At 39.0% G+C, this 26,873-nt stretch overlaps 1 protein-coding gene across 1 annotated transcript; it reads right to left on the bottom strand.

Annotated features, from left to right (window-relative positions):
* Window positions 1–7,803: 7,803 nt before the first annotated feature.
* Window positions 7,804–19,443, bottom strand: LOC121873989 (probable glutamate receptor). Its single transcript, XM_042377869.1, has 6 exons — window positions 19,399–19,443; window positions 12,646–12,808; window positions 10,983–11,224; window positions 10,038–10,222; window positions 9,200–9,439; window positions 7,804–8,571 (listed from the first exon to the last, which is right to left on the bottom strand). The coding sequence occupies exons 2-6, from the start codon at window positions 12,678–12,680 to the stop codon at window positions 8,311–8,313; spliced, it is 963 nt and encodes a 320-aa protein (XP_042233803.1). The 5' UTR covers window positions 12,681–12,808; window positions 19,399–19,443; the 3' UTR covers window positions 7,804–8,310.
* Between the last annotated feature and the right edge of the window lie 7,430 nt (window positions 19,444–26,873).

Below are 26,873 nucleotides of genomic sequence, written 5' to 3'. Positions count from 1 at the left end.
GAGTGTTTCAGCCTGGCCTACTTATGTTTCCCTGTTCAACAGATCGGTCATTTTTGTTCTAACGTCTCTAAATATCACATTAAAATTTCTGAATATTATATATATATATATATATATATATATATATATATATATATATATATATATATATATATATATATATATATATATATATATATATATATATATATATATATATATATATATATATATATAAACGATCGGAATTGCTGGACATTAAATTTCTCACTTGACTTGCGGTTTATTAAATATTATTTGATGGTAATTGCAGTGGAAGCGCCCGCTTTGGAGAGAAAACCCGAACCAGCACAAGAACACTTAAATTTACTAATAACATGAATTCTCCTTGACCTGTGGAAGGATAGCATCTGTGATTGGGGTGAATGAGACACAATGTAAAATTTAGACACTTATATTCCCTCCAATACTACAGACACAATCAAATAATGGTACACCAACATATGCACACCTCTTAACCTGAATTTAAAACACTACTCTGGGGAATAAAAGTTATACACGATATTGAAATTATTAGAAAGTCAGACAATGCCTCATTAGACAACAATAAATTCAAAGTATTACGAAATGTTGCTGCACACATGAAACAGGCTTTAAGGGCTTTCAACCACTGAGAAAACGGTATAAAAAAATAAGAAATTATTAAATCCACCATGAATAGGCCTAAAGGGCACTCAATAAAATAATATTACCCCAACAGATGCACACCTCCTAACCTAACTTAAACACTACTCTGGGGAACAAAGGTTATACCTGAGATTGAAATTATAAAGAAATATTACATGCATTAAAGGAACTAAATCACAGTATCACTTACAGCAGAGGACGAATCTCATCTAAAAAACAGTTCCCTCATTCTCTGGTTTCAATTAGTGACACAAACATTAAAAGACAATACTATCAAAATTATTTAAGAAATATTAACTCCACAGAGCAAGACAACATCAGGAACTGAAAAAATATATTAACTACACACAAAAATATTATCCCTATTATTAAGAAGTTACTGAGTCCACCAATACCCGTGAACCATGCTTCCTAACCTAACACATAGATTCCACCTGCACTCTGTAGTTTTTTAAGGCACAACCAACAGGCACCAGTAGTTTAAGGCCCAACCAGCCTTTCTCCACCTTGGAAAATGTACCTCTAAGTTCCACTAGACTCCTGGCCCCAGTGTGTAGCCCTGTATTCACTCAGCTGGCTTCACTTTAATTTCAGGACATCCATGAAACTGAAGGGAGGAGCCAATCAATCTTGTACAGTTGAGAAGCTTAGCTTCCCGTTAGTAAAAGGTTTTCAATAAGTCAGTTGGAAGATATGTGGTATTGTGTTTTTAAGCATATATTTATATATTATTATTATTATTATTATTATTATTATTATTATTATTATTATTATATATTATTATTATTATTATTATTATTATTATTATTATTATTATTATTATTGCTATTATATATCTTGTCCTAAGGCCATGATTTAGTCATGGACTCACCTGCGGGCTAATCGTAAAAAAAGAATCAGGAGAATAAGGGAGACGATATTCATCAACGACATTAGAACCTTCTCGATCAATAATAAGATTCATATTTGCTCTATAACACAGGTGTTCACTTTGTAAAATTTACATTTTCATTATAGTAAGAGGAATCTAAATAGAATTCTTTAAATTTCAAGTGATATCCATACATAGTATAGACACAGAATAAAACACCAAACAATAGATGAATTAAATGCATCAACTCCAGATTTATTTTCTTGAGCTCAGTTTTATTTGTATTGAGAGGATCTAGTGAATCTTTATTCAAATCAAATATTAAAATTTTGAAAGAATAAACAGTAGGGTGGCAAAAGATCAATTTAATTCAAAACGAAATGTTACAGTTATTTGAGTTTTCATAATAACTATGCATATTTTCTGGACTAGTTCTGTGCATATCGAATAAATCTAATAATAATTTATTCAAATTACATTATGGAATGTCTATGAGTAGTATCAAAACATTGTTCCTATTGTGTGTAATAATTGTGGATGAGGATCTCAATAAGAAAGGCACCGAAGGCGAGGCAACAACCAAGTAGCGACAGGTAGAAGGCTCCCTGAAGGTGGTCCAACGTCAGCACCACTTGACCGCTCTCATGCTGAAAGATGAGGCAAGTATAATGCGTCCCCTGTATTGAGATCTTTTATATCATGAACATCATGTCCCAGCAATAAGATGTGATGTATTGCTGCGACCATAATAGCCTGATGGATACCAAGGCGTTGTCATGATTTAGTATAGTCATACACCGTGACACTGTTGGAAGAGTTGATCAGTTGTAATGATCAAGACATAGTTAACAGTAAACTTAACTATACCGAGCAATACAAGTTACTTATGGAGCTACGTTATAACATTCCTTACCTCAGTGTACAGTGGCTGCTCCTTCCCTTCTTCTTCTGTGTTGTTCTGTTTAAACTCATTCTTTAAGAGTTCATCCAACCATAGGCTCAGGAGTCCAGCCTCGATCAGTCGTTGTTTCATTTTGCTGATCTGCTTCATAAATGGTGCACCTTGTCTGTGTGGTGATATATATATATATATATATATATATATATATTGATAAACTCACACAGGAAAAGAGAAACAACGAAGCACCTTAGCTTTCGTCTTTATTCAAGGCATCTTTTCCCGTGTGATTTTATCAAGATTTATCTTATCCACGTTTTCATTGTGGATCTACATGAATAAAGACGAAAGCTAAGGTGCTCCGTTGTTTCCCTTTTCCCGTGTGATTTAATCAAGATATATATATATATATATATATATATATATATATTTATGCAATTAAATCAATATAGGTGCGCGTGATCCAAGTATATGCTGATAACTACAAGGAAACAAGAAAACACGAAGTTCCCAACAGCTTTCGTGTAATTCACACCTTCAAGGGTGAGTACAGACTAAGGAGTAATACTTGACAAGGCTAATATATACAATAGAAGAGAGTGAGATCAAGTACCTATGGGACAGCAGGGGTCCACAATGTTCCGGTCATATGGTAGTGACCCTTACTATTCTTCTTAACCCAAAAAAATTTATCATGCCAACTTTAAGCACAGCAGCTGTCCGTAGTCAGGTCATAAGGTAAGATAACCCAACCTTCTCACCTGGTTACAAATCTTCTTAATAACAAAATTGTCTAGTTTGTACATACCATTACTCAAATTTATGTTGACAGATTCGGTATGTTTAATTAGACTGGATTCTATAATGTTCCTACTGACAATTGAATTACAAGGTAATATTGAGGAAGCATTATCCCAGTCAATGCAAGGCTTATTATCTCTCATATGAATGAACAGAGCATTGTATTCCTGGCCTGTCCTAACACTATATTTATGCTGTTAAGGTCTAGTTACAAGATCTTGACCCGCCTGGCCTAAGAAGAACATATTACATTCCTTAAGAATATAAGAACATAAGAATGGAGAAAACTGCAGCGGGCCTATTGACCCATACTGCGCCAAGGTGGATGACCAAAAAACTTAAACATGACATAAGAATACAGAAGGGAATTTATAAGAACTAAAAGGGAGGAAAGGAGTATCTCAGTAATAGGTATAATGAACTATCTAGGAGTGTTAAGAAAAATGTAAGGAAGGCAAAAAGGGAATACGAAATCAGGGTAGTAAAAGATTCCAAGGCGAATCCCAAGGAAGTTTTCCAGGAATATAGAAGAAAGGTCAAGGACAAAGTGGGACCCTTACTTGTAAAGTCAGAGACAGGGGAAGTGATCTATGATAGTGAGAAAATAAGCAAAGCATTAAACAGCTAATTCTTATTAGTTTTCACAGAAGAAATTCACGAGTATATGCCAGAGGTGGAACTGATATTTAGGGGAAATGAAGAAGAGAAATTAAAGAATATCACTATCAGAAAGGGGATACTGTTAAGAAAATAAATAAACTAAAGAAGACAAAATCCCCAGAGCAGTATGGAATTTTCCCTCGAGTTTTGAAAAAGTGTAAGGAACAGATTAGCGGACCCCTCGTAAATTTATTTACAAAATCATTAGACACTGGAGTTGTGCCAGACTTGTGGTAACAGGCAAATGTAGGACTCATATTCAAAGAGGGAGACAGAGCATCAGCGTCAAATTACCGGCCGATTAGTTTGACTTCAGTAATGGGGAAATTTCTTGAATCAATTATAGCAAATATCATCCGATCGCATTTAGAGAAAAACAAAATTAATCTAAAACTCTTAACAACATGGGTTTACAAAGGGAAAATCTTGTTTATCAAATCTGCTGACGTTTCTTAGGAAAGTCTTCAAGGAAGTAGATAATAACGAAAATTACGATGTTATTTACTTAGACTTTAGAAAAGCGTTTGAGAGAGTACCGCATCAGAGGCTTCTGAGAAAAATTAAGGCTCATGGTATCGAGGGGAAAGTTTTAAATTGGATAAAATCATGGCTCAGTGATAGAACACAGAGGGTCAGCATAAATGGTGGGATCAGGAGTGACACAAGCAAGTTTGCGTAGGACACCAAAATAGGGCGGCAGATTAATTCAGGGCAGGATGCAAATGCACTACAGGAAGATTTAAATAAATTGCAGGAGTGGTCAGAAAAATGGCAAATGAAATTCAACACCAGCAAGTGCAACGTACTTAATATTGGAAGAACAAATACTGTCAGTGTATACAGCCTTAACAAACATCAAACTAGAGAAGTCGAATTATGAAAGAGACTTAGGGGTACTTGTAAGCCCGGGCCTACGGCCTAGAAAACAGTGCGTTAATGTTCGAAATCAGGCAAACAGAGTATTAGGTATTATATCTATAAGTGTAAGTAAAAAGAGTGCGGAGGTTATACTGCAACTATATCTTGCGCTAGTCAGGTAGCACCTCGATTATGCAGTTCAGTTCTGGTGCCCTTTTTTATAGAATGGATATAAATTCACTGGAGTCGGTGCAGCGAAGAGTGTCGAAAATGATTCCGGGACTTAGAAACCTTCCATGTCAAGATAGATTAAGGAAACTAAACTTGCATTCCCTAGAAAGACGAAGAGTGAGGGGAGATATGATAGAAGTATTTAAGTGGGTGAAAGGAATCAATGAAGGCGATATTGATAAAGTTCTTATAATATCCGAGCAGGATAGGACTCGTAGCAACGGATTTAAGTTGGATAAGTTTAGTTTTAGGATGGAGATAGGAAGGAACCGGTTCACAAATAGGGTGGTGGACGAGTGGAACAAGCTTAGCAACTTTGTAGTAAGTGCTGGAACGCTGGAAAGTTTTAAAAGGAGGCTAGATAGATTCATGGATGATAGAAAGTGGTAGTAACTCTAGACAGGAGCTGTCATGCACAGGCTAACCGGCCTATTGCAGACTCCTTATTTTTTTATGTTCGTATGTAAATCACAGCTGCAGTCGGAGGTTGGACAAGTACCTCCAGGGTTCATCAAGGCAGATGAAAGAAATTTACCAAAAGTAGATGTCTTTATGATTGTAGAGTATTATCAAGAACTCGGTCACCCCGGTATGAAGCACGTTAAATTACGTCTGTCATCTGATCATCTCGCCCATTCCCTGGCCACGGTGGCCCCAAGCCCATTCCCTGGCCATGGTGGCCCCAAGCCCTTCCACAACACTAAATATAGACATCAGTGACGAAAACTTACATTTTCTAGACATGAAATAGAGGACAGTGATGAAAACTTATATGTTGGAGTTATCGGTCTTTTGCATCTTTTGGCAGCCAGCAAGTAAATACATACGATGATATTTGAGCAGTAATTTATTTTAACCTAAAAAGAAGGTATGTCTGTGTATATCAACATTGTTTTTGGCCACAAGTCTTGTATTTCTGCTGGTAACAACACATACACCTCAGCTGGTTGCCTCCCACACGCTCGAGCTGGACGGCTTGCACTAACTTTTACTTTACTTTTATCCTCTTCGCCACTGATCGGCTTGTTAGCCGCTTGGGCGATCGGTCACGACTCTTTTCCTTTATATTCTTCACCAAAAGGTCGGCTCGCTAGCCGCCCGGGCGATCGGTCACGTCTCTGTCACGCACTGTTGGCAAATACTGGGCATGCACCGGCTCCTGAATGTACCTGAACCCGCTCCAGTGTTGGTCAAGTCTTCTCTTGAAAGAGCTCACACTCGGTGCCGTCACAACACTTTCTGGTAGATTGTTCCAAGAGTTTACAACCCTCACTCCGAAAAAGTTTGCCCTCACGGTTTTCCGGACTTGCGGCTTCTTCAATCTTGAGCTGTGACCCCTTGTGGGGCGAGCGTCCGCCAGCTCCAAGTAAGGACACTCAACTGAGTAGTGCCCCCTGAGATGCTTATAAACCTCAACTAGGTCCCCCCTTGCCCGTCTGTAGTATAAGCTAGGCAAGTTCAGGCGCTCCAATCTCGCAGGGTAGCTGAGATGCCGAAGTGCAGGCACCAGCTTGGTGGCCCTCCTTTGAACATTTTCAACCAACTGACAGTCCCTAGCATATCTCGGGGACCAGATGGGGTGACAGTACTCCAGATGGGGAAGCACTTCACTCCTGAAGATCGTCACGAGGGACGGACCGTCTAGATATCTGAACGACCTTCTTATAAGACCCAATAATTTATTTGCCTGATTTACCTTCCTCTCACAATGGCCCGAGAACTTCAGCTCATTGTCAACATACACACCTAGGTCCTTCTCACACACAGTCTCAACTAGTACATTTTCTTCATCCCGTTGGGACATATGGTACGCCTCCTTACCGTTGGTACGCCCCAGGTGCATCCTCTTACACTTCGTGACATTGAATCTCAGCAGCCATTCCTTCGACCATTCCTGGAGCCCACAGAGGTCCTTCTGCAGCGTTTTCTTTACCCATTGACCTGCCATCTTACGAAAAAATTTCGACCGTCAACTCGTCCATTTTAAGCAGACCTTCATTTTGAGTAAAATAAGCAGTACTGCCTCTGGGTCATAACCTAAATATCCAGGAGCCTTACAGTGCACCCAGTTTAGGATATTATCTTTGTAGGCATGCTACTAAAGTTTCATGACAAATTCTTCAAATGGAATGGAAACTTGAACAGACGTAAGTTATCTGATAATGGAAATTTATTTAGGAAGGAAAAAAATGGGGAGGTATCTTTGGTGTAGGAACTATGAAATTGTTTTGTAGATTTTGATGAAGCATTTGCAAAATAAAACTCATTAAGCCCAAAGATGCCAAAAAAAAGTATTAATGATAGCTATCAGAAAGGTGCAACATGTGTGTTATCACCACCATTATATAATGCCTACTGACTATTTTTAATGAGAGAAGTTATAAATATCGATGAGGGAATAAAAGTTAATAGTAAGAGTAACACAAAATATATGGTATCCAGAATGTATTGTTTTAATGGCAGACATTGAAGAAGCATTACAAAAACTGGCAAAGAATGTGGGCTGTAAAAGCGGAAGTAAATGATTTTACTCCAAATTATAAATTATGGCTGGCAAGAAACATAAAACAAAAATAGAATCTAATATTCTTTGACGCCTCTTAAACAGGATTATTAAGTTTAGTTTGAGGAAAAAGGCTGATAAATCCAAAATATGTCAGATGCTGGGATACTTTCAGAAGAAACAAAAAGAGGTCATAAACCTTCCAATATACTATAACAGGAGCTTTGATTCACTTATACAGACAGAAAAATAAATTAAATAGTGTAGTTCTACAGTAAAAATGGTCAGAGCAACGAGAGAAATGCTGGAAACATTATAGAATAAGAAAATATGAAATATTTTGATCTTAAATTCGGAATGAGGGGATAAATGGGTAAAATTGGGAGGAGGTGGGATAGGGAAGACAGAGACTTAAATGAGCAGCTGGGTGCCCAGACAGGTGCAATGTCTGGGATAATCAGTAGAGATAACCCGAAATTTTTCATGTAGAGTGTCAGGGCAGCCAACTCTTGGTATTTAGGATTACACATTGATTGACTGTTTCAATAATTCTCTTCCACAGAAGGAACCAAGACTGCTCTCTTAATATAGGTGGTCAGTGGGAATTAGTCTAGAAGAAGGTAGATGGTGTTTATTTTATTTATTTATTTTTTTTTTTACTGTTGTCTCGGTCCACGAGAAACAGTTGCAGGGATTTCATTCCGTGGCAGGGTGCAATATGGGCCGAATATGGGGCTTTGAGGTAAGTATTGTTTAAAGATGCATAGTAAAATTTTGGGTATTTGTAAACAGATGAGGCACATACATGTGTCCGTCATTGAGTTACAAGTGGCTGTTTATTATAATAATGGCTAGAAGATATTTTTTTGTGCGTACTATAAAAGGACAATTCAAGGTAACTTGCCTGAAGCCCCAAACATTGCCTCCAAAAACGGGATATTCGGTGGTGCTGATGTGAAAAGGTGTGTTGCCGTCTTTGTCAGTATAGCGCTTAGCCACTTGAATCTGAATCCACGTTTTGAGATCTAGGAGGGAGAACCCACCATGCAGCACACGCTCCAGCCATTCTTCCGCATCACTATTCTGCCACGAAGTAACACCTTATATATCATATTGCCAACAATTAAATAAATGCAGAGATTAATACCACTATTTCCTTGCATGATTTGAATTCACACCTCTCAGATTAGTAGGCGAGGATGCCACCACTCTACCTCGTATACAATAAAGCACGAGTAAATTAACCTGGACTCAATTTTACCAAACGATCTGTTTTCACTCGACAATAGTAAATTAACTTCACTTATAATTATATACACAGGGACAACAATAAAAACAGCTACCCATGTGAATTGCGAAATAAAATCGCTTTCTCATTATAAAGGCACAGTGGTAGCGCCCTTGCCTACCACTCAGATTCTTGGCTGTGAGTTTTCCAAATGGTAGACCAGTGATGTTTTTTTTGCATAAATAAATGAAAAAAATTGTGGAATGAAGGGGAAAATTAAACCTGGAGATTTTGTGTTTATGTTTTTAATTAGTGTCTGTGAACCTGAGTTGAAACATCCCTCCCAGTTTCTGGTGGTCATCCTCATCTCTCTATCTCATATCAGATTCCATTTAGCTCTCTGTAAGGGAGGGATATGGTACCAAGAAGCTGTGTATGTGTGTGTACATAGAAACAAGAGACTTAAGTAATGTTTTCACTTACCTCCATATTTTGCATATGTTGATAAATTTCTTGAATATCAGGGTCAGAACTTCCGTTAAAGTACAAGAAATTAGTTCCTGTTAAGTCATAAATACCCCAAGACCAGCCATCTCGATTGAGGAGATCCTGGAAGGTGTTAATGGGCGGGTACTTGCTCTGGACGGAGAGGTGGGCGATGAGGGAGGAGTGGTAGGCTGCTGTGATGATCACGCAGGTCAGCAACCACCACCCCATCAGCACCTACAGTAGGCAAAGAGGACACAAGGAGTTACCTCAAAATAAAAATAAAAATCACATGTTATTGCCCTGCTGCGACAACTCTCGACGGGAATCGTATTAATTTTACCAAATGGAGCCGATTGTAAAGTGAATTGAAAGAGTTGGTCAGTAAAGGGGTTAAGTTGCCCTGGGGACGTTTACTTTAACGATATAAAAAAATGAATTTATTATATTATCTTTATAAACGAGAGATAACGATCATCTCTGAAGAAATTGTATTCCTTAATTTACTTCAAGCTAAGAAGGGAAACCTTTACTTGCTTTCTTCTTAAAATTTAGTAAATAAGTGAATGAGTAAATCAGATTAATTTCAGAACCAATGCGTTTTGCTATGGTTGAAAATGTTAGGAAAAGACAAGAAGTTAAAATTTGAATATACGAAGCAACAACATAAATAACTCATCATGTGGTGCCGAAAAAGATTGTACCTTGATATACTCATCAGATCTACGGTCTAAAAATTATAGTTCTACATTTTTTTAAGTAAAAATGATAAGAATATCTTATATAACAATTGACCATTAATATTAACAAAGATCAGTTAGGACATGGCTCTCACCCGTCCACTGGCTTTGGTGGGCAGTGTTGGGCTTGGCTCTGACAGTAATATTCCCCAAGTGTGGAAGAGTGGGGTCACCAGGCTGACATCACGTTCAGATAACGCCCACGACCACGCCTTCTGCAGCAGCCACAGGATGAGGCCCATAACAGGTGTACAGACAATGATCGCAATCCAGACTTCCCCTATAGAAGGAAGAAGAATGTTCTGTATAGTGACGTCTGAGTGTGACAAATATGCTCGTGTGTACACTGACGTTAATAATGTTTACGATTACATTCGCATTATCTTTTTGCACGAAGAAAGTTATTCATGTTTCACTTTGTTATGAAAGAACATTTAGATGAGATTTTAGTTGATTCTGTTACGTGTGCCGGAACTCCCTCAAGTCATACCATCGTGATTTCTTAGGTTTTCAACTAATTTTTTTTTATTTTATGACAACAATAATAAAGGGATTTGTGAAGAGAAGAATCTTTATAGGTAAAACTTTTATCGAAAATTAGTAAATTCTATACACTAGTAAATTACATATGTCTGTTTTACAATTTTTATCCCAGTGTAAGACACATAATTTTCCCCGTCCTTTGTGGATGATCCACCTTACCCGGAACCAATATTGGCAGTCGAGTTACATTTGGCTTCTAACGGTGGCTGGTTTTCAAAGCCTGAATACAACACAGCTTATCGCTCTATTTATTGGAACATTCATCACTTGTATGTTCAAATATATTTTGCATAATATATATCTTCACGAGTACAAAGAAATTCATGTTCCGTTCAGCAGTCAACTGAATACTTTCCTCGGTTCACATGTATACACAACTCGATGTTACCTTCACAAGTCACACAACTTTTTATATCAGCCACAGTGATACACACAGCTCATTATAAAGCACGTTAGTAAAATAAAATTAAGGCAGACCAGCCATGGGAGATCTTTACCTTTAAAGGGTCTGGTGAGCGCCAGGTGTCGCGGTAGAGATGAGGGTTTTAGCGACAAAATAACATAAGGATCGTAATTATAGATCCTTGAGTGGTCCATGACGCGGCTCCTTGACTCTGTGAGAGTAAGGTCGAGGGAGAAGTCCGCCTGCTGGTGCTGCAAGTCGCCCACGATCCCTGTCCAGTTGCCATCGTCTGCTGGAGTCCCCCACTTCTCATCCAGGGGCTCACGCAAGACGTATCTGGAAAAAAAATATACAATATATTTCAATATAAATAGCAGTACAGTACTCCAACTTAAAGAACTATACGAATAAAAATGATCTTATTATCACAATTATGAATGAGGCCTAATCCACCGTAAAAATATTCACCACCATCATTATTATTACCATTTTAAGACCATTTTCCACGCTTGGCGTCTTGCAACTCTTCTCGTCTGGTTTTATGTCAGGTCATTCCTCACAACCTATCCCCATTATGTCTGTCGTAACATCTCTTACCGTCCATATTCTAACTCATATATTTATTGACTCGGTTGGTTTCACCCATTATATTCACATGGGTTCTAGGACAACTGCCCCCTGGACAATTACCCCCTAGGCAATTGCCCCACGACAACTGCCCCCTCTGGACAACTGCTCCCGTGGGACAATATCCCCCAATTGCCCGAGTAAGTCTGATGTACAGCTGACCAAAGAATGTGAGAAACGTCGGCATAGCAACCGCAAAGCCCAAGTTGCAGTGTGTGGAAATGAAGTAGATGGCCAAGTATATGACCATCAACCAGATGGTTGCAGGAGATCCAGCACCACCTAAGAGGAAACGTTATCATGATTCAACAGCCAGACTAGCAACCATCATACATGACTTAGAGAACCGTCATGTGTTGGACTTTTTAAGAGGTATAGGCCACAACTTGTCATCTTTGTGCGATATATGTCAGTCAATTTTTAAACATTAAATATAACTTATCCACCATTTTTTTCACTTAACCACAGTTATTATCAATATTTTTTCTAATTACAGATTTGTAGTGTTAATTTTTTTATGAGTTGTGCATTTTGTGTATATAATTATCACTACAAATAAAACATGAAAATAAAGCATAAATTCTTAGTGTTATTTTCTCCTCTATTCAGTTAGTTCCATGTTTTGTGCCAGTTATTCACTGGCAATGTGGGGACAATTGTCCCATGGGGGGGCGAGGGGGGGGGCAGTTCTCCAGTGGGCAGCTGTCGGGGGGAAATCGTCCAGGGGGCAGTTGTCCTGATACCATTCACATGCCCTCACCACCTCAAACTGTCTCGATGCAAAATCTCACCACAACTGTCACTACTCTGCCGCCATCTTATCTCTCGGAGTCATATTATATATCCATCTCACCATTTTAATTTCAGTTCGATAAAGTCTACGTATGTCGTCCTCTAAAACTGTCCATTTCTACTGTAATATAACATCACTCATCTCATGGCGGTTGCATACACCTTTCCTTTCATGTCAATAACGGCAACCTAGCGCATTATTCTAATAAAGACTAACTACACACAGAGAACAATATATTTGAGGCCACTCATATCGTGTGTCGGTCTAGGTATCCATTTTACTCAATGCTATCGACACCTTTTTTGTGTGTGACTATTAAGGGAAAACCACAACCTACGTGAAGTTAAGATTATTGGCGAAGGTGTGGAGCATGCGGGTGTTGAGGGAGTCTCGAGGAGCCACCGGGGTGCCCGGCTCTTTGAACTCTTCGAAATCAATGTAAGGTCGGTAATGCAGTCCCACCAGCTGGAATGTGTGCCCCAGGAAGTTTTCCGGTTGTTCTGAAAATACACTATATATGTGACCGTCTGTGTGACTTTATTTAGTTACACACACACACACACACACACACACACACACATGGAGGGATATCCTACACAGGCCACAGGCCTAGTAGGTGGCCATTGCTGTAGGTGCAATATATATATATATATATATATATATATATATATATATATATATATATATATATATATATATATATATATATATATATATATATATATATATATATATATATATATATATATATATATATATATATATATATATATATATATATATATATATATATATATATATATATATATATATATATATATATATATATATATATATATATATATATATATATATATATATATATATTTATTTATTTATTTATTTATTTATATTCCTCATCAAGATCTGCTCAATAATCAAATCTAAAGGCAGGTCTGCCCAGCAGTGGTCTCTCCTGCGGGGAACATGATACCCAAGTTTGAAGCTTCTACAAACCTCAGGATGTTGTTTTTTTTAGTTTACATGTTGTTGAGGTGCAGATTACCACATACGGTATGTCCAGCAGCCAGGAAATATGATTGCTGTCTCCAGGAGGCTAAATTCTTCCTAAACCAACTACAGAATTAAAAATGTGTTACTGCTTACTTAGACACATTATTATTTTTAACGAATTAAAAACTACTCTAAATACAAAGGGTCGATATATAATTACTCTGAAATGTACTGATGACGATAACCTGAGACGATTAACTTCCGTACGGCAGACACCCAACTCTTCAAAGGTAGCTAAACAGTAACCAATTCTGAACTCTTACAAGCATTACAATCTATTAATGCCGTACGTGCAACATTTATTTTTCAATCTACAAATACCTGATAGAAATAAAGATTTACAGATAACTTACTTTTCACATTTACATCTGTTAACGTCGCTGGCGGCATTGTAGCCAAGTTAGACTCGTCTCTGTAACCAGGCTAACATGTCAAACTGTGGTTTTTCAACTCTTATTTTCGGGTAGATGTACGTAACTTTCTTCATCTATTTTTAGTTATATGCATGCACACACCATCCTACTTATTTATTGTGAAAAAGTAAAAAACATAACTGTCCTAATGGAAACACATAAAAGGAATATAAATTTCTTTGAACACGAGTTTGCTGCTTTGTGGGGGAGCAGGAGGGCGGCCGTCTTCTGGGTGGTATGAGTGAGCAGAGGTGGCGTCGCAGTTGCTATGGTAAACAGGAAGTACAGATGCACAGTGTATGCAAGTGGCGACTGTGTTAAACTTATTTATTGGTATTATTTTATTTATTCCTCACATTTAGTGGCACTGTATATATATATTTTGAGAAAATTACCGCACCCTTATCCGCTACCTCCTAAGATGTCCCCACACACAACGCTTCCGTGACACCTGCTGGACCACCACCAGAGTTGCCAACTTAGCGACTTTGTAGCTAGATCTAGAGCTTTTTGTTTTTTTCTAGCGACACTTAGAGCGATTTGCGACTTGTCGCAAATCTAGAGATATCCACAGAAATCTAGAGAGTTGCTGGATACTTTTGGACTGTCCATGAAAACTCAGTTTTCCTAATTTCGAGCCATAATATATAGCAACGGGGTTACAGGGACAATAAATAATAAGAAAAGTTTAATACATTTGAATGGGTCGTGGTACAGAAGGAGGGACACGTCTATTTCCTGATCACTTGATGTCAGCCCGTCCATGCATCTAACACCCTAACAGTGGGGGCTCGTGCATAGGGCTGCAGAACTGCAGTCCCCCCCAGACACTCACTGCCAGGCGTATGATTCCTTTAGAGAGACAGCTGAATAATACACTACCAACAAATATATCATTTTATATGTTATTTAATTATTTTCAATACGTTGCTAAGTGAATTTTCATTAAAATCAGACCAAAATTTAAGTTACTTTCATAGTTGCTGTCAATGCTGTACGATTCATGTCTGTTATTAATTGGCGCCGCCGCCCCACTTGAAGCAGCTCAGTCTCGTACAACGTGTGGACGGTGTGGTTAAATCGTGCTTTCTTTAATTACCCTTTGACGATGGAAAATCGAGTGAAGTATTTGCAAAACATCAACTTTTCCCAGCTGACATTAAATGAAAAGACTGAAATCAAAGCAAGAGGAAGACCTACACCAGTTTTATCCATTCAACAGAACAGTACAAGCAGGAACAAAGAATATACACGTCAGTTTAACATCAGTGTTTATCAGAATGACAGACTGTCTGCTTTAGCAGTGATATCCATTGAAAATAAAATGATAACAGAAATAAAGGATTTTAATGAAATAGTAATAAACAATTTTGCTACATCGAAGAGCAGACACGCCGACTTTATTTTCAATTAATACTGGTCCATCACCACCAACACTACTACCATGCCCTGGGAATTCGTGGACATCAACTACGACTCATACCTGAGGTAGGTCAAATTTGTGTATCCTACTGTTGTGTGAGGCTTGCAGTCCCTCCATTTTATTTTTCACGAGCCGCCACTGCACCCTAAAATTGTGGTCAGAAGTGGCAAATTACAGAGATGCGACAGGTGAAAACCCTTACCATGATCTGGCTGAAATTGCACTCGCTGCCTTATCTCTTCCGCATTCAAACGCAGATGTAGAGCGCACATTTAGTAATATGAACTTTGTGAAATCAAAATTGCGCAACAAAATGAAACTATCGACATTAAAGGCAATTCTTACAATAAAGTATGGGTTAAAAAGACAGAACACCTGTTGTGCAAGTTATGAACTTCCTAGTGATATTTTAAGAAAGATAGGGACTGTGGAGGCATACAGTTACAAGAGAACCTGAACCAAGCACTTCACATGCTTCCAGCTCTATAGTTGTTCACACTGCTTAGCTTTTTCTCAGAAGTATTTGAAGAGGTAGATAATGATAAGTCATATGATATAATTTATTTAGATTTCAGTAAAGCATTCGATAGAGTCCCTCATGAGAGATTGATAAGGAAGGTAGAAGCACATGGAATAGGTGGATCAGTATTAAAATGGATTAGGTCATGGTTAACTGGTAGGAAACAAAGAGTCACCATAAATGGATTAAAGTCAGACTGGGGTGCGGTCTCTAGGTGCTGTTTGTTATATTCATTAATGATGTGATTTAGGCATAACTAGTAGGATTAGTAAATTTGCAGATGATACCAAAATGGGGAGAGTGATAAATTCAGACAGTGACTTTGAACACCTTCAAAGAGATCTAGATACCTTACATGAGTGGTCAGTAGACTGGCAATGAATTTTAATACTGATAAATGCAAGGTACTACAGATAGGAAAGACGAATACAAACGTTAAGTATAAACTAGGTAACACGGAAATAGAAAACTCAGTTTGTGAAAAAGATCTAGGTGTATTTGTTAGCAACGACTTGAAACCTAGAAAACAATGTATTAGCGTTCGCAACAAGGCAAACAGGATTCTTGGGTTCATATCTAGGTCTGTGAGTAACAGAACTGCTGACGTTATCTTGAAACTTTACCTAGCATTAGTGAGGCCACACATGGATTATGCGGTTCAGTTCTGGTGTCCTTATTATAGAATGGACATAGATTCTTTGGAGAGAGTACAAAGAAGAATGACAAAAATGATCCATAATATTAGAAACCTTCCATATGAAGAAAGACTGAAAGCTTAGGCTTACATTCATTAGAGGCGTAGAATTAGGGGAGATATGATAGAGGTGTACAAGTGGGTAAGTGGGATTAACAAGGTAAAATGGAAGATGTTCTGAAGCTCAGTAATAACAAATAACTAGAACAAATGGCTTAAATTAGATAAATTCGATTCAGAAAGGATATAGGCAAGCACTGGTTTGGTAATAGAGTTGTGGATATGTGGAATAGGCTACCGAGTGCTATAGTAGGATCTCAGGGGCTTAAGACAGATGGAAGCATGGAAGTGCTGGGATGGGTGTGAAAGGGATCTGCCCTGTATGGGCCAGTCGGCCTCCTGCAGTATCCCACTTTCTTATGTTCTTATGTTCTTATGAATATAATACTGTAGGTAAGTGTGCACATTAAACTTTAAAAAAATTTTTTTTTTATTTTTACATAATGCATTTTATTTATACTCCGTCCATTATAGTCGGCATTATGAAAATATTATTTGCATCAAATTACTGAAGGGGGGGAATAATAGCTAGCGACTTTTCATGGAAGATTTAGCGACATTTAGCTACTTTTAGGTACCAGCCTAGCGACATTTGAAAATCCGAGTTGGCAACCCTGACCACCACTCCACGACCCCCTGACGGAGACACGATGATCCTCCCCATACTGGCCAGAAATTATGAAAATAATATTGATGATGTGTTGAAGGAATATCATTTCTTCCTTAAGCCCCTTTATAATATTTATATATAATTGTGACACTTGCCAGATGCTTCTGGTGTTATTGTACCTGGTGACAGCACTAGGATCCCCGCTTCCTCTATCAAGGAATAAAATATTGAAATTGAAATTGATTAAAAATTATTAACAATATTAAATAATAATAATAATAATAATAATAATAATAATAATAATAATAATAATAATGAACTATAAATATATAACAAAAAATATATATCAATAGTGAGACACGATATATGTATGTTGTGTTGTCAAACTAAGAGAAACAATTGAAACCCTGCAATTGTGTGTTAATGAGGCAGAAAGTCAGATCTGCAAACTGGGACTTGGTCACATTTTTTGTGATGTGATATGGCAGCAGGGTCCATTATTAGATAATGCATTATGCTTCCAATGTCTATTGTGTCCAAATATTATATCCATAAGCTTCATTGAGTCCTTCTGTTTTTGTAACATGTCATCAATTCTGTTCATGGACTCAGCTAAGCAAACAACATCGACTGGTCGTTAGTCATCATCTCAACAAATAAGATAGCAGCCTCCTTTAGACCAGTATCACTGTCATCTGTTTCCATTCATGTCCATTCTCTTCCGTCTTCTGTAATACCATCAGGTTATTCATTTTAGTTCATAACATTGATTTCTGTTTCTAGTGGTAGTGGAATATCATCGGTGTTTTAGACAAGCGTGGCATTTAGGGCTGCGTCCACAACCAGGTGAGCACGAACAGCCCGAGAGATTGCTTTACTAATAAGATTGTGATCAACTGTATTGTTTGCATGAGCTACTTGAAGTAGCTCCTTCAGCCCAGAGCCGTTCATCAAATGACCATTGCAACCAAGAAAGGTTATTTCCGTGTGCAAGCCATCAAGTCTTGACACAGCCTATACAGCTCATTCGCCTTGGGCTCCAGTGATACAATCAAGGTGGCTTCCATCATAGATGCTTTTCAAGTATCAAGATTGGTGTAACACCCATTCGATGGGCTTGGACACACACAAATGGATTTGCTGATCTTTACGGATCTGCTGTTAAGCAACGAAAATGCTACCCAAACAAACCTGAGGTTTCATGTATCAATATTGTTCAAAATTACCAAATTCCACCAGTTGGATTTCGGTGAATTTTAATATGGCGTTGTTGAGATGTTGCAACAACTAAAATCACCAGAATACTTATTATTGCAATTTGATTGAGGTTTCACCATAGACTGACTGGACTAATTAATCTTTTTTTTTTTTTTTTATATTGGGCACCCCACATCCTTGTGTAAGGTGAAGCGCAGCGTTTACAGTGCCCAACATGGAAGCATGCTAAGTTCATGCTTGCCTTTATGTCTCATGAGTTAAGGGCGAAGATGCCTGAAGAGTCAGTGGTTTATGTCATCAAGTTATTAAGCTCCAAACAACTTGTCCCTGAATACGAATTCGCAACTTTCGACTTACAACAGGTACCTACTTTACTGCTAGGTGAACAGGGACTAATGGGGGCTAGGAAGTAAGTCCAAACAACTTCCACCGGCCTGGGAATCGAACCCGTGACATCTCGCTTTGTGAGGAAAAAGAACAGTACCGCTTCTACCACCGGTCCCCGACTAATTAATCATGATATGATTTATGATTAAAGCAGTGAGAATGATTTCTTATCATGTGGTATAATAAAGAGATCTCGTAAACTTCTTTCTTAACGCATTTAATTATTTACAGCAACTCATCCACTGAAGTGAATTTGTAAGGTCCACAAAACTTAGTAATTTATATTGTTCTTACTTGGGTGAGGTCTTATATTTCATCCAGTAATACTTAAATCAAATATAAGTTATAATACTGAGGAGTTACGGAACCTCGCCATCTCCAAATATGTGAAATTCCTACACATCAACTCATTTCCTTGGTGGACGACATTTCTTGTGGGTAATACAACGTAGTATATTATAGTCTGTTTTTCGTTAAGGTTTTTATGTAGTCTTGTTATTTTTATGTATTTTAGCTCCACGATACAGGATATATCATATTTGTTACACATTGCTTCAGACAATCAAAAATGCCAACCCTACAAATGAAAACGACCTCAGTCCCAATGATCATTTCGAAGGCCATCAGACCTCTACAGTAGGCCTACGTTGACTATACAGTACGAAAAGAAAAATCCTATCGGTGAAAAATTGGCATCTTGTAGTCGACGCACCTGGGAAGAGGTTGATACGGTGCTGGAGGCCTGAGGTCACGTTCCCCTGATACAGGAGGGACCTGAGCCTCACCCTCTTCTACAGCAGACACCGCCTGTACACCCACACCTGCTCACCCCACACACGGAAGATAAAGTATGACGTGAACTTGAAGATTCTGGTTACGCAATAATAATTTTCAAAGCATTACAGAAATTTATTATGTAATTATTGAGGAATATTTCTGAATATCACGACAAGATCACCTTCAATGACTCATTGGAAATTTAATATCAATGCGAATACACATTGTGCTTTCAAACAATATGTCCCTCTCAACACTTTACCTCTGATTTGCTCCTTTCCTAGATCTCATGTTGAGCGATGGTCTCTGGCCTCTGTGGAGGGGAGGTCATGGAGGGCGAGGTAAAGGTGAATATGTTGCGAAGACTGTGGTGAAGGAGGACGGTCTCCACCCTCCTTCACCACCACCACAGAATTCCTGGTCGCCACACTTCACACCACTCCAGGAACCTGCGTCAAAGTAACTTGAATTTACGGAATATGATTTATACTCACACAAGAGTTAGCTCTGCTCTACTGCTTTTCTTACGATTTGGCCAAATTATCAATATATATAAATAAAATTAAAGGGTAGGACTAACTGTCAAACGAGAGTTGTAACAATGTATTTACATGAAGAAGAGGCTGCTGTTGTTGTCCGTATATGATGAGGCGCGGCACGTGAGTGTAGCGTCCTGCAGGAGCTGGTTCCTTGCAAGCGGTCGCTGACGGTTTGATCACCGTTTAGTTGGTCACGTTTTACCTGTTCCCGCGTGCCTCCTCCAACAAACCGCCACGCCTCGACTATCGTCACACTCGTTCTCATTCTCATTAACTGTCTGAAAAACCATATAGAGCATCTTATTATTTAAGAAATATTTAGAACTATGTACACAGGGCACTGATCACCACTGTCCAACACACCAGACACCACTGGGTGACATCTCAGCACAGTGTTTTCCAAACTTAAAATAGCGGCGCCCCTAACTTAGCAGTTTCTGTTATTTCCTCTCCCCATTGATATTAAAAAACAATTCGTAACTGATGAGAGAAAAATCTTCACCTCTGATTAAATATTTTTAAACATTACCAAAACCATAAATTGTTAAAGTTTTTAATCTTAAAACTTATTTGTGTCTCAATAACTTTTTTATTAGTGTAATGTGTGAGCTGCTTTTTTGCGCAAAGTATTTGAAATGCAGTCAGTGATGAAATAGTGACTCTTAGCTCTTCTATTATCATCTGAGAACAGTACTTTGTCTTCATGACACCAACAGCAGAACAACTATATTTTTGTTTTTTCAAAAGTAGAATGTCACAAAAGGTAAAAACTTTTGACCTTGTCTCAAGGTATACTCCCAAGACCTGGGCAGAATTGAATTAATTATCCTGTTATATAAATTATCACTTGATAACTCTATACGATGATCTTTTTCAAGGTTGTCAACCAAAGACAATTTTGGGAGACAGAAGACGAATTTTTATCTATTCAAATTTTGAGACATCTTAGTCCTTAAAATGAAAAATTATTTTGCTAATCCTTCAACATAAACAACTATGAAAAAGAAAATTTGATGCACGGAACTTGTGAAAACTTTAATTTCTAAATTTCTTTTCCGTAATTGAAATTTTCCTGTAAACGCATTCACTTTCCTGTTCTGTGTCAGAATAGTGGTTTGAGCTTTCATTGATCTATTTAAATAATTCAGAGTTCTTCATAAACATCTGCCAACCTGTTTTGGACACCCCGACCAAAAACTAAAGATGGGGGCGGGGCGTCCCAAAGCTAGGAAAACACTGCCTTTAGTGAGAAGAGCGCAAGATTAAAACAAATAAATAGTCTTCATCTCAGAACTCATCCTTTGATCTCCTTTATCACTAGCCAAACGGTGGCTTATAGTTATCTTCCTCAGAGTGATTCTCATATGCATTTTGGGCAACCAAGACACATAATGTTTTAAAAAACAGTAGGAATTCTAGTGAAAATCTTCCCATTAAATTTGAGAACATCTTCATTAATGGTCTCATATTTTTTTTCCATTAACCACATATTTAAATATCACTAAAGAAGAATATATATATATATATATATATGTGTGTGTGTATGTGTGTATATATATAATTTTTCAGATTAGCCCACCGAGACACAGATCACCGACCCCATCGGGGCCTGGAAGACGAAAATGTAAAAACAGTTTATGATATACAGCTATAAACCCACTCACCTGATCGTCGGAGAACGTTGGTTTTGTGTGTGTCAACCAGCACCAAGGACATCCTGTCAGGTGCAGTTCCACTACCTGCCCACCACCTCGCCCACCTGGTACGCGAAGCCGCCCTTCACTATGCCCATCATTACGCCCACATGATCCACAGGGCTACCGACACTTCTTCACCAACACAAACGCAATAAGTACGAACATACGTATATTGACTGTAAATATGGTTAGTGGTCTTGTTAATACGTTTTCAGCGGGAAGATGAATACATTTTACGGCAAATATCTTGATAGGGTTCAGTACTTTGTAGGACAAGAATTCTATCCATCTAGAGAACCGTAACCAATTTATAGGGGTCCAAAATTTAGTGAAGTAAAGTTCTTGAATTCCTATCAATTCCGGTGACAACTGAAGATGCATATAGTAATAGGAAGATAGCTATTGATGATAATAAGGCGGTGATTGACATTCACAATACAAAGGATAAGAGTTATACTTCCAAGTCAAAGGTTGATGGAACGTGATGAAGCGGTGGCACCGTTCAAAATCCTAGTTCTAAATGGCCTGCCACTACGAGGTTTGGTGTTGACGTTGCCCTCTCGTTTCCACCGTCTTATCCACCTACATACAGTTGACACGCTTTGCCAGTCTCTCGCAATGTTACGACAAGATATCCCGTCCACCCATAGACACTAACTTGGCACGTTCACTCAAATCAGTCGGCTTGTTAGGGCGTCGATATTTCATAATTTTACTCTGCATAGAAGAAATATTGCTCAGAAAAGAAAATTTTGATACTTCAATGACACGATAAAGGTACAGTATAAGCAGTGAGTCCGGTGCCTATGCACGACTTCGTATGTGAAAATCTAAATTCTTGCTTTATATAAGTATATAATTGACAATTCATATAGTAAATTAATTTACCATAAAAAAAGGTAAAGATAACAAAGAAATCAAGCAGTAATTACGTATTCAAACTATAATCATGAAACTTCGAGACCTGATACTCCCACTAGAAGTTAACTTCCGGTCTCTAGCTATCACTACTGCCTAGTGAACGTCAATTGGTAAGATAAGGTGGCGAGTGACTCACCGTACGAGTCAGAGTGAAGTGTAGGTGGCGAAACACTTGGTGACAGGGCGCGGTGGACGAGGACAATGAGAGAACCTCGGTGTTGCCCCTTTTATCGTCGCTCACGCGCCGTTGAATGTCACGAGTCACGTTACAGTCTTAAGCCGTGATCTTGGAGGTCATCAGAAGGTAATGTTTCAATATATAATACTCTGCAAGATCATTGCCACCATATCAATTGTTATTTGTCCTGCACTCATGTTGTGAATAAACATTTACTGAAACGAGCCCGATGTATTCTGGATATTTAAAGTTTGCTCAGTAAGAATGAATTACCATAGTCTGAACACACACACACACACACACATACACACACACACACACACACACACACACACACACACACTACTTTGTTGTCACTCAAGAATCGAGCATGACGATCATCCAGCTATGATACTATAATATGAGTTATTAGGGATGTCACCTAGGTTAGTGAGTTTTGGGGTGACTAAAGAGACCGATACAGGACCCCAGCGTCATTCATTTGTTGCACATGTGGGCTCCATCTACTGAGGAGGGGCTGTAGCAGCGTCTTTCTGGCGTTGGCGCTTGTCTGCCTAGGTTTGTAGTCGGGCTAACTCGAAAGTATTGACATCTTCTCGTGTGGTGCTCCTTCAAGCGTAACGATGTGCAGTAATCGACTCCCATGTGAAGGGTCGATTTGGACCTTTCAGGTTTGTCTTAACACTATCCTTATACCTTTTCAATTGCCCGCCTGCATTACGTTTGCTAAGTTAGGTGACTGTAAAGGTAGCGGCTTTGGCAGTCTATTGTCGTCCATGCGGGTAACATGGCCAGTCCAACATAGTTGTTCATGGATAATGGCAGCCTCGACGCCCCTGCAGTTGGTGTCAGCAAGAATACTGGCATTTGTTCTCTTGTCTTCCCAGCGAACTCGGAGGATGGAACGTAGACTACGTTGGTGAAATTTCAGCGCCTTGAGGTGCCTCCTGTATGTGACCCATATCTCACTGTCATAGAGCAGGGTTGGGGAGGACCACTGCTCGATATACGTGCAATTTTGTAGATTATTTCTGCTCCCTACAGCTGAAGACATGATTTGAGTCTGCCAAAGGCTTGAGATGCACATCTGGTCCGATGCTGAATCTCTTCATCGATGTCTGCGGTCGTGGAGGTGGGAGCCAAGATCCCGAAAGTGCGGCAACATTAGAGAGGTAGGGCCGTTAAGTTGGATGGATGGTGGAGTGCGTCTGAACCAGGGGCAGGTTTAATGAAAATCTGAGTCTTACATATATTCATAAGTCAATGTAAAACCCGTCTGTGTAGGTGTTCAGGATCTCCTGTAGGTAGTGTTCAGTGTGAGCAACAAGGGTGAGGTCGTCTGCATACTTAAGTTCGGCAATGGAAGCTGCGACACCTTTGTTCTTGCCTGGAGTCGTCTTATGTTGAAAAGACCCCCTTCACCCGGTACTCGGGTTCACCACTGGCTAAATTGGCACTGGCACGAGTAAGGAAGGCAGCCAATAAAATGGAAAGAGTTAGTGTCAGTACACACCCTTGTTTAACCCCTGTTTGGATGGGGAAGAACTCTGACTGGATGCGTTGCGAAGGATACTGCCGTTCAGCATCGGGTTGCCTCACAATGGAGATGAGTTTTGGTGGGCAGCCAAAACGGATGAGGGTCCACCAGAGGGCTTCCTTGCCGACTGAGTCTAAGGCCTTGGTTTGGTCGATGAAAGCCATGAACAGGTCACGACGCTGTTCTTTGCACTTTTCCTGCAAAGATCATGTCAGTGGTGCCGTGATGGTCTAAAGTCACAATGAGATTCTGGGAGAAAGTTTTCACCTCAGGAAGAAGTCTGTTTAGGAGGCCTCGGCCGATAATCTTGCAGATACAGACAGCGAGATCCATGGTAGTTGCACAGTCTGACCGGTTCCCTTGTTTTTATAAATATTGACAATAGAGGCGTCTTTAAGAGCTGGAGAATTTTCTACTTTTCCCATATATTCTCCAGGTCTCTCTTTACACACCTCGGCTGGGATTCCATCAGGCTGATGGTAGTCTTTCATCTGTTTAATGGCAGTAACTACCTCATCCAGGGATTGAGGATAGCTAAGGTGGGTCAGCTCTGGATGCTGAGGACCTGCTGGGTAGTCAGGACATCCATATCGGTGTTTCGGTTGAGCAATGAATGGCAGTGCTCTTTTCAGCGTTGAAGGAGGCCGTCATCTTCTTTAATTATGAGGTTACCGTCAGATGAGCGGAGGGGCTGTGCCACGAGTGACTGGCACATAAAATGTTTTAGTAGAAATTAAAATTCGCGCATCTTGTGCTGATCTGCAAGATTTTGTGCTTCACATGCTTTATTTTAAGCCATTCGTTATTTAGATTACGAAGCTCCACTGGGCTGCCGCTTGCTTTTGCAGAAGGTATCAGCTTTGGACCGGGCTGAGGTTGTTCTGCCAGTCAGTAAAGCATGTTTATCATCGATGAGTACTTTGATTGCGGGTCATTTTCATCAAACCAATCCTGCTGTATTCTTTTGATTTGTCTAGAGTCTCTATAGGATTTTTCTCATGACATTATTAAGAGTAACCCATTCGGCACTGGGATTCACGTTGTTTGCTGTTGGGTTGTTTATAAGCCCATGTTCGAGCTGCTCTCTGAAAGCATGAGCTACCGCAGGATCCTCCAGACGTAGTATTAAAACCTCTTCTGGAGACTTGTGGCCTTCGCCGTTTTGGGGCTACGTGAAGTGAGAGCTTGGATCTGACAAGTTGATGATCAATGTCACAGTGATTTGAGCCACGCATGGCACGGGTGATGAGGACATCACGGCGATATCTTTCTCTTACTTGGCCAGTCATGGGATGTCTCCCAGAACTGTTTGAGGAAGTCTATCAGTTCACCTGTTGCATGTATGCTGCAAATAATAGCACTAATGAGGTGAAGAACTGCTACCACCTCTTCTTTGCCAAACGAGGACAATTTGAGTCAGTCACCTTCCACCATGCAGAGAATGCTCCTCTTTACGCACGTTCTTCGTGACAACTACCAAGCAGCAATCTGAAAGTGCTCTCTGCAGAGTCAATATTCTGTACCAGATCCTACCGAGCGGGTGGATGTAATTAACCATCACTATCTAGAAACTAGTGGTGCTGCTTATTCTGTGGCATGTAACACAGAGACACGTTATTGGGCAACTGTATTATATGTAATTTGACAAAGTGAGTGTAATCGCTCATAGGGCGATTTGGGTTTGTGGGACAATAAGAACCTTGTCGTTGACGCGATGAGCATAATTCGGTCCAAACCTGCTGAATACAATTCACATATAACAACTGCTGGTACATGAGGACACAGTTTGAATAATACGATCAATATACAGTAAATAATTACACTTATTAAAGTTATTTAAAGTTCTCAGAGGATTCAACTGTTCACAATCACACTCCTTTTTTAGGGTCTGGGGTTAGACCAACGAGAACAAATATAATGCCCTGCAGAAAGATTTTGGCTGACGAGAATCAAGATGTTGTCTTTACAGTAGAAGGCGATAGACTGTCCTCAGGCAGTCACAGCTGCTACCAGCTCCACCTCAGCAATGCTATTCTGAGTTGTAAACAGTTTCTTCACTTAACATGTGGCGTGGCGCTTGTGCGTGGCGATAACAGTGAGGATCACCAAGGTTCAGGGAAACCATAAATATCTTGGGTGTTGTGCAGTTTATTAAAATTAGCTCACGTCTTGGGACATTCTCAGAGCAAAGCTTAAAGAGACAGTGTTCTAAAGTTGCATGGACATTTTCATACATATGAAATAAAAAATGTATTTTTTAAATGCAAACAATACATCAAAGACAGGATAAAAACTAAAGATTTCTTAATTGAATGATTGGACTAGTCTGAAAATTCTAAACACAAAAGTGAAGAGCAAGTGCTATCATAAGCATACACACATACAACAGAAGAAACACAACAATTTATGGTGGCCATATTACTAACACCACGTTTTAGTTTTAGCCCATGGGCTCCGATAACTATATATATACCATCTGTTTTGGGTTACCTTGATGTCTAAACTTTGAAAAAACTTTGTTAATCAAACGATTTCTGG

This window comes from Homarus americanus, unplaced genomic scaffold (genome assembly GCF_018991925.1).
Source record: "Homarus americanus isolate GMGI-L3 unplaced genomic scaffold, GMGI_Hamer_2.0 scaffold25827, whole genome shotgun sequence".
Lineage (NCBI taxonomy): Eukaryota > Metazoa > Arthropoda > Malacostraca > Decapoda > Nephropidae > Homarus > Homarus americanus.
This window is presented reverse-complemented; position numbering and strand designations above follow the sequence as displayed.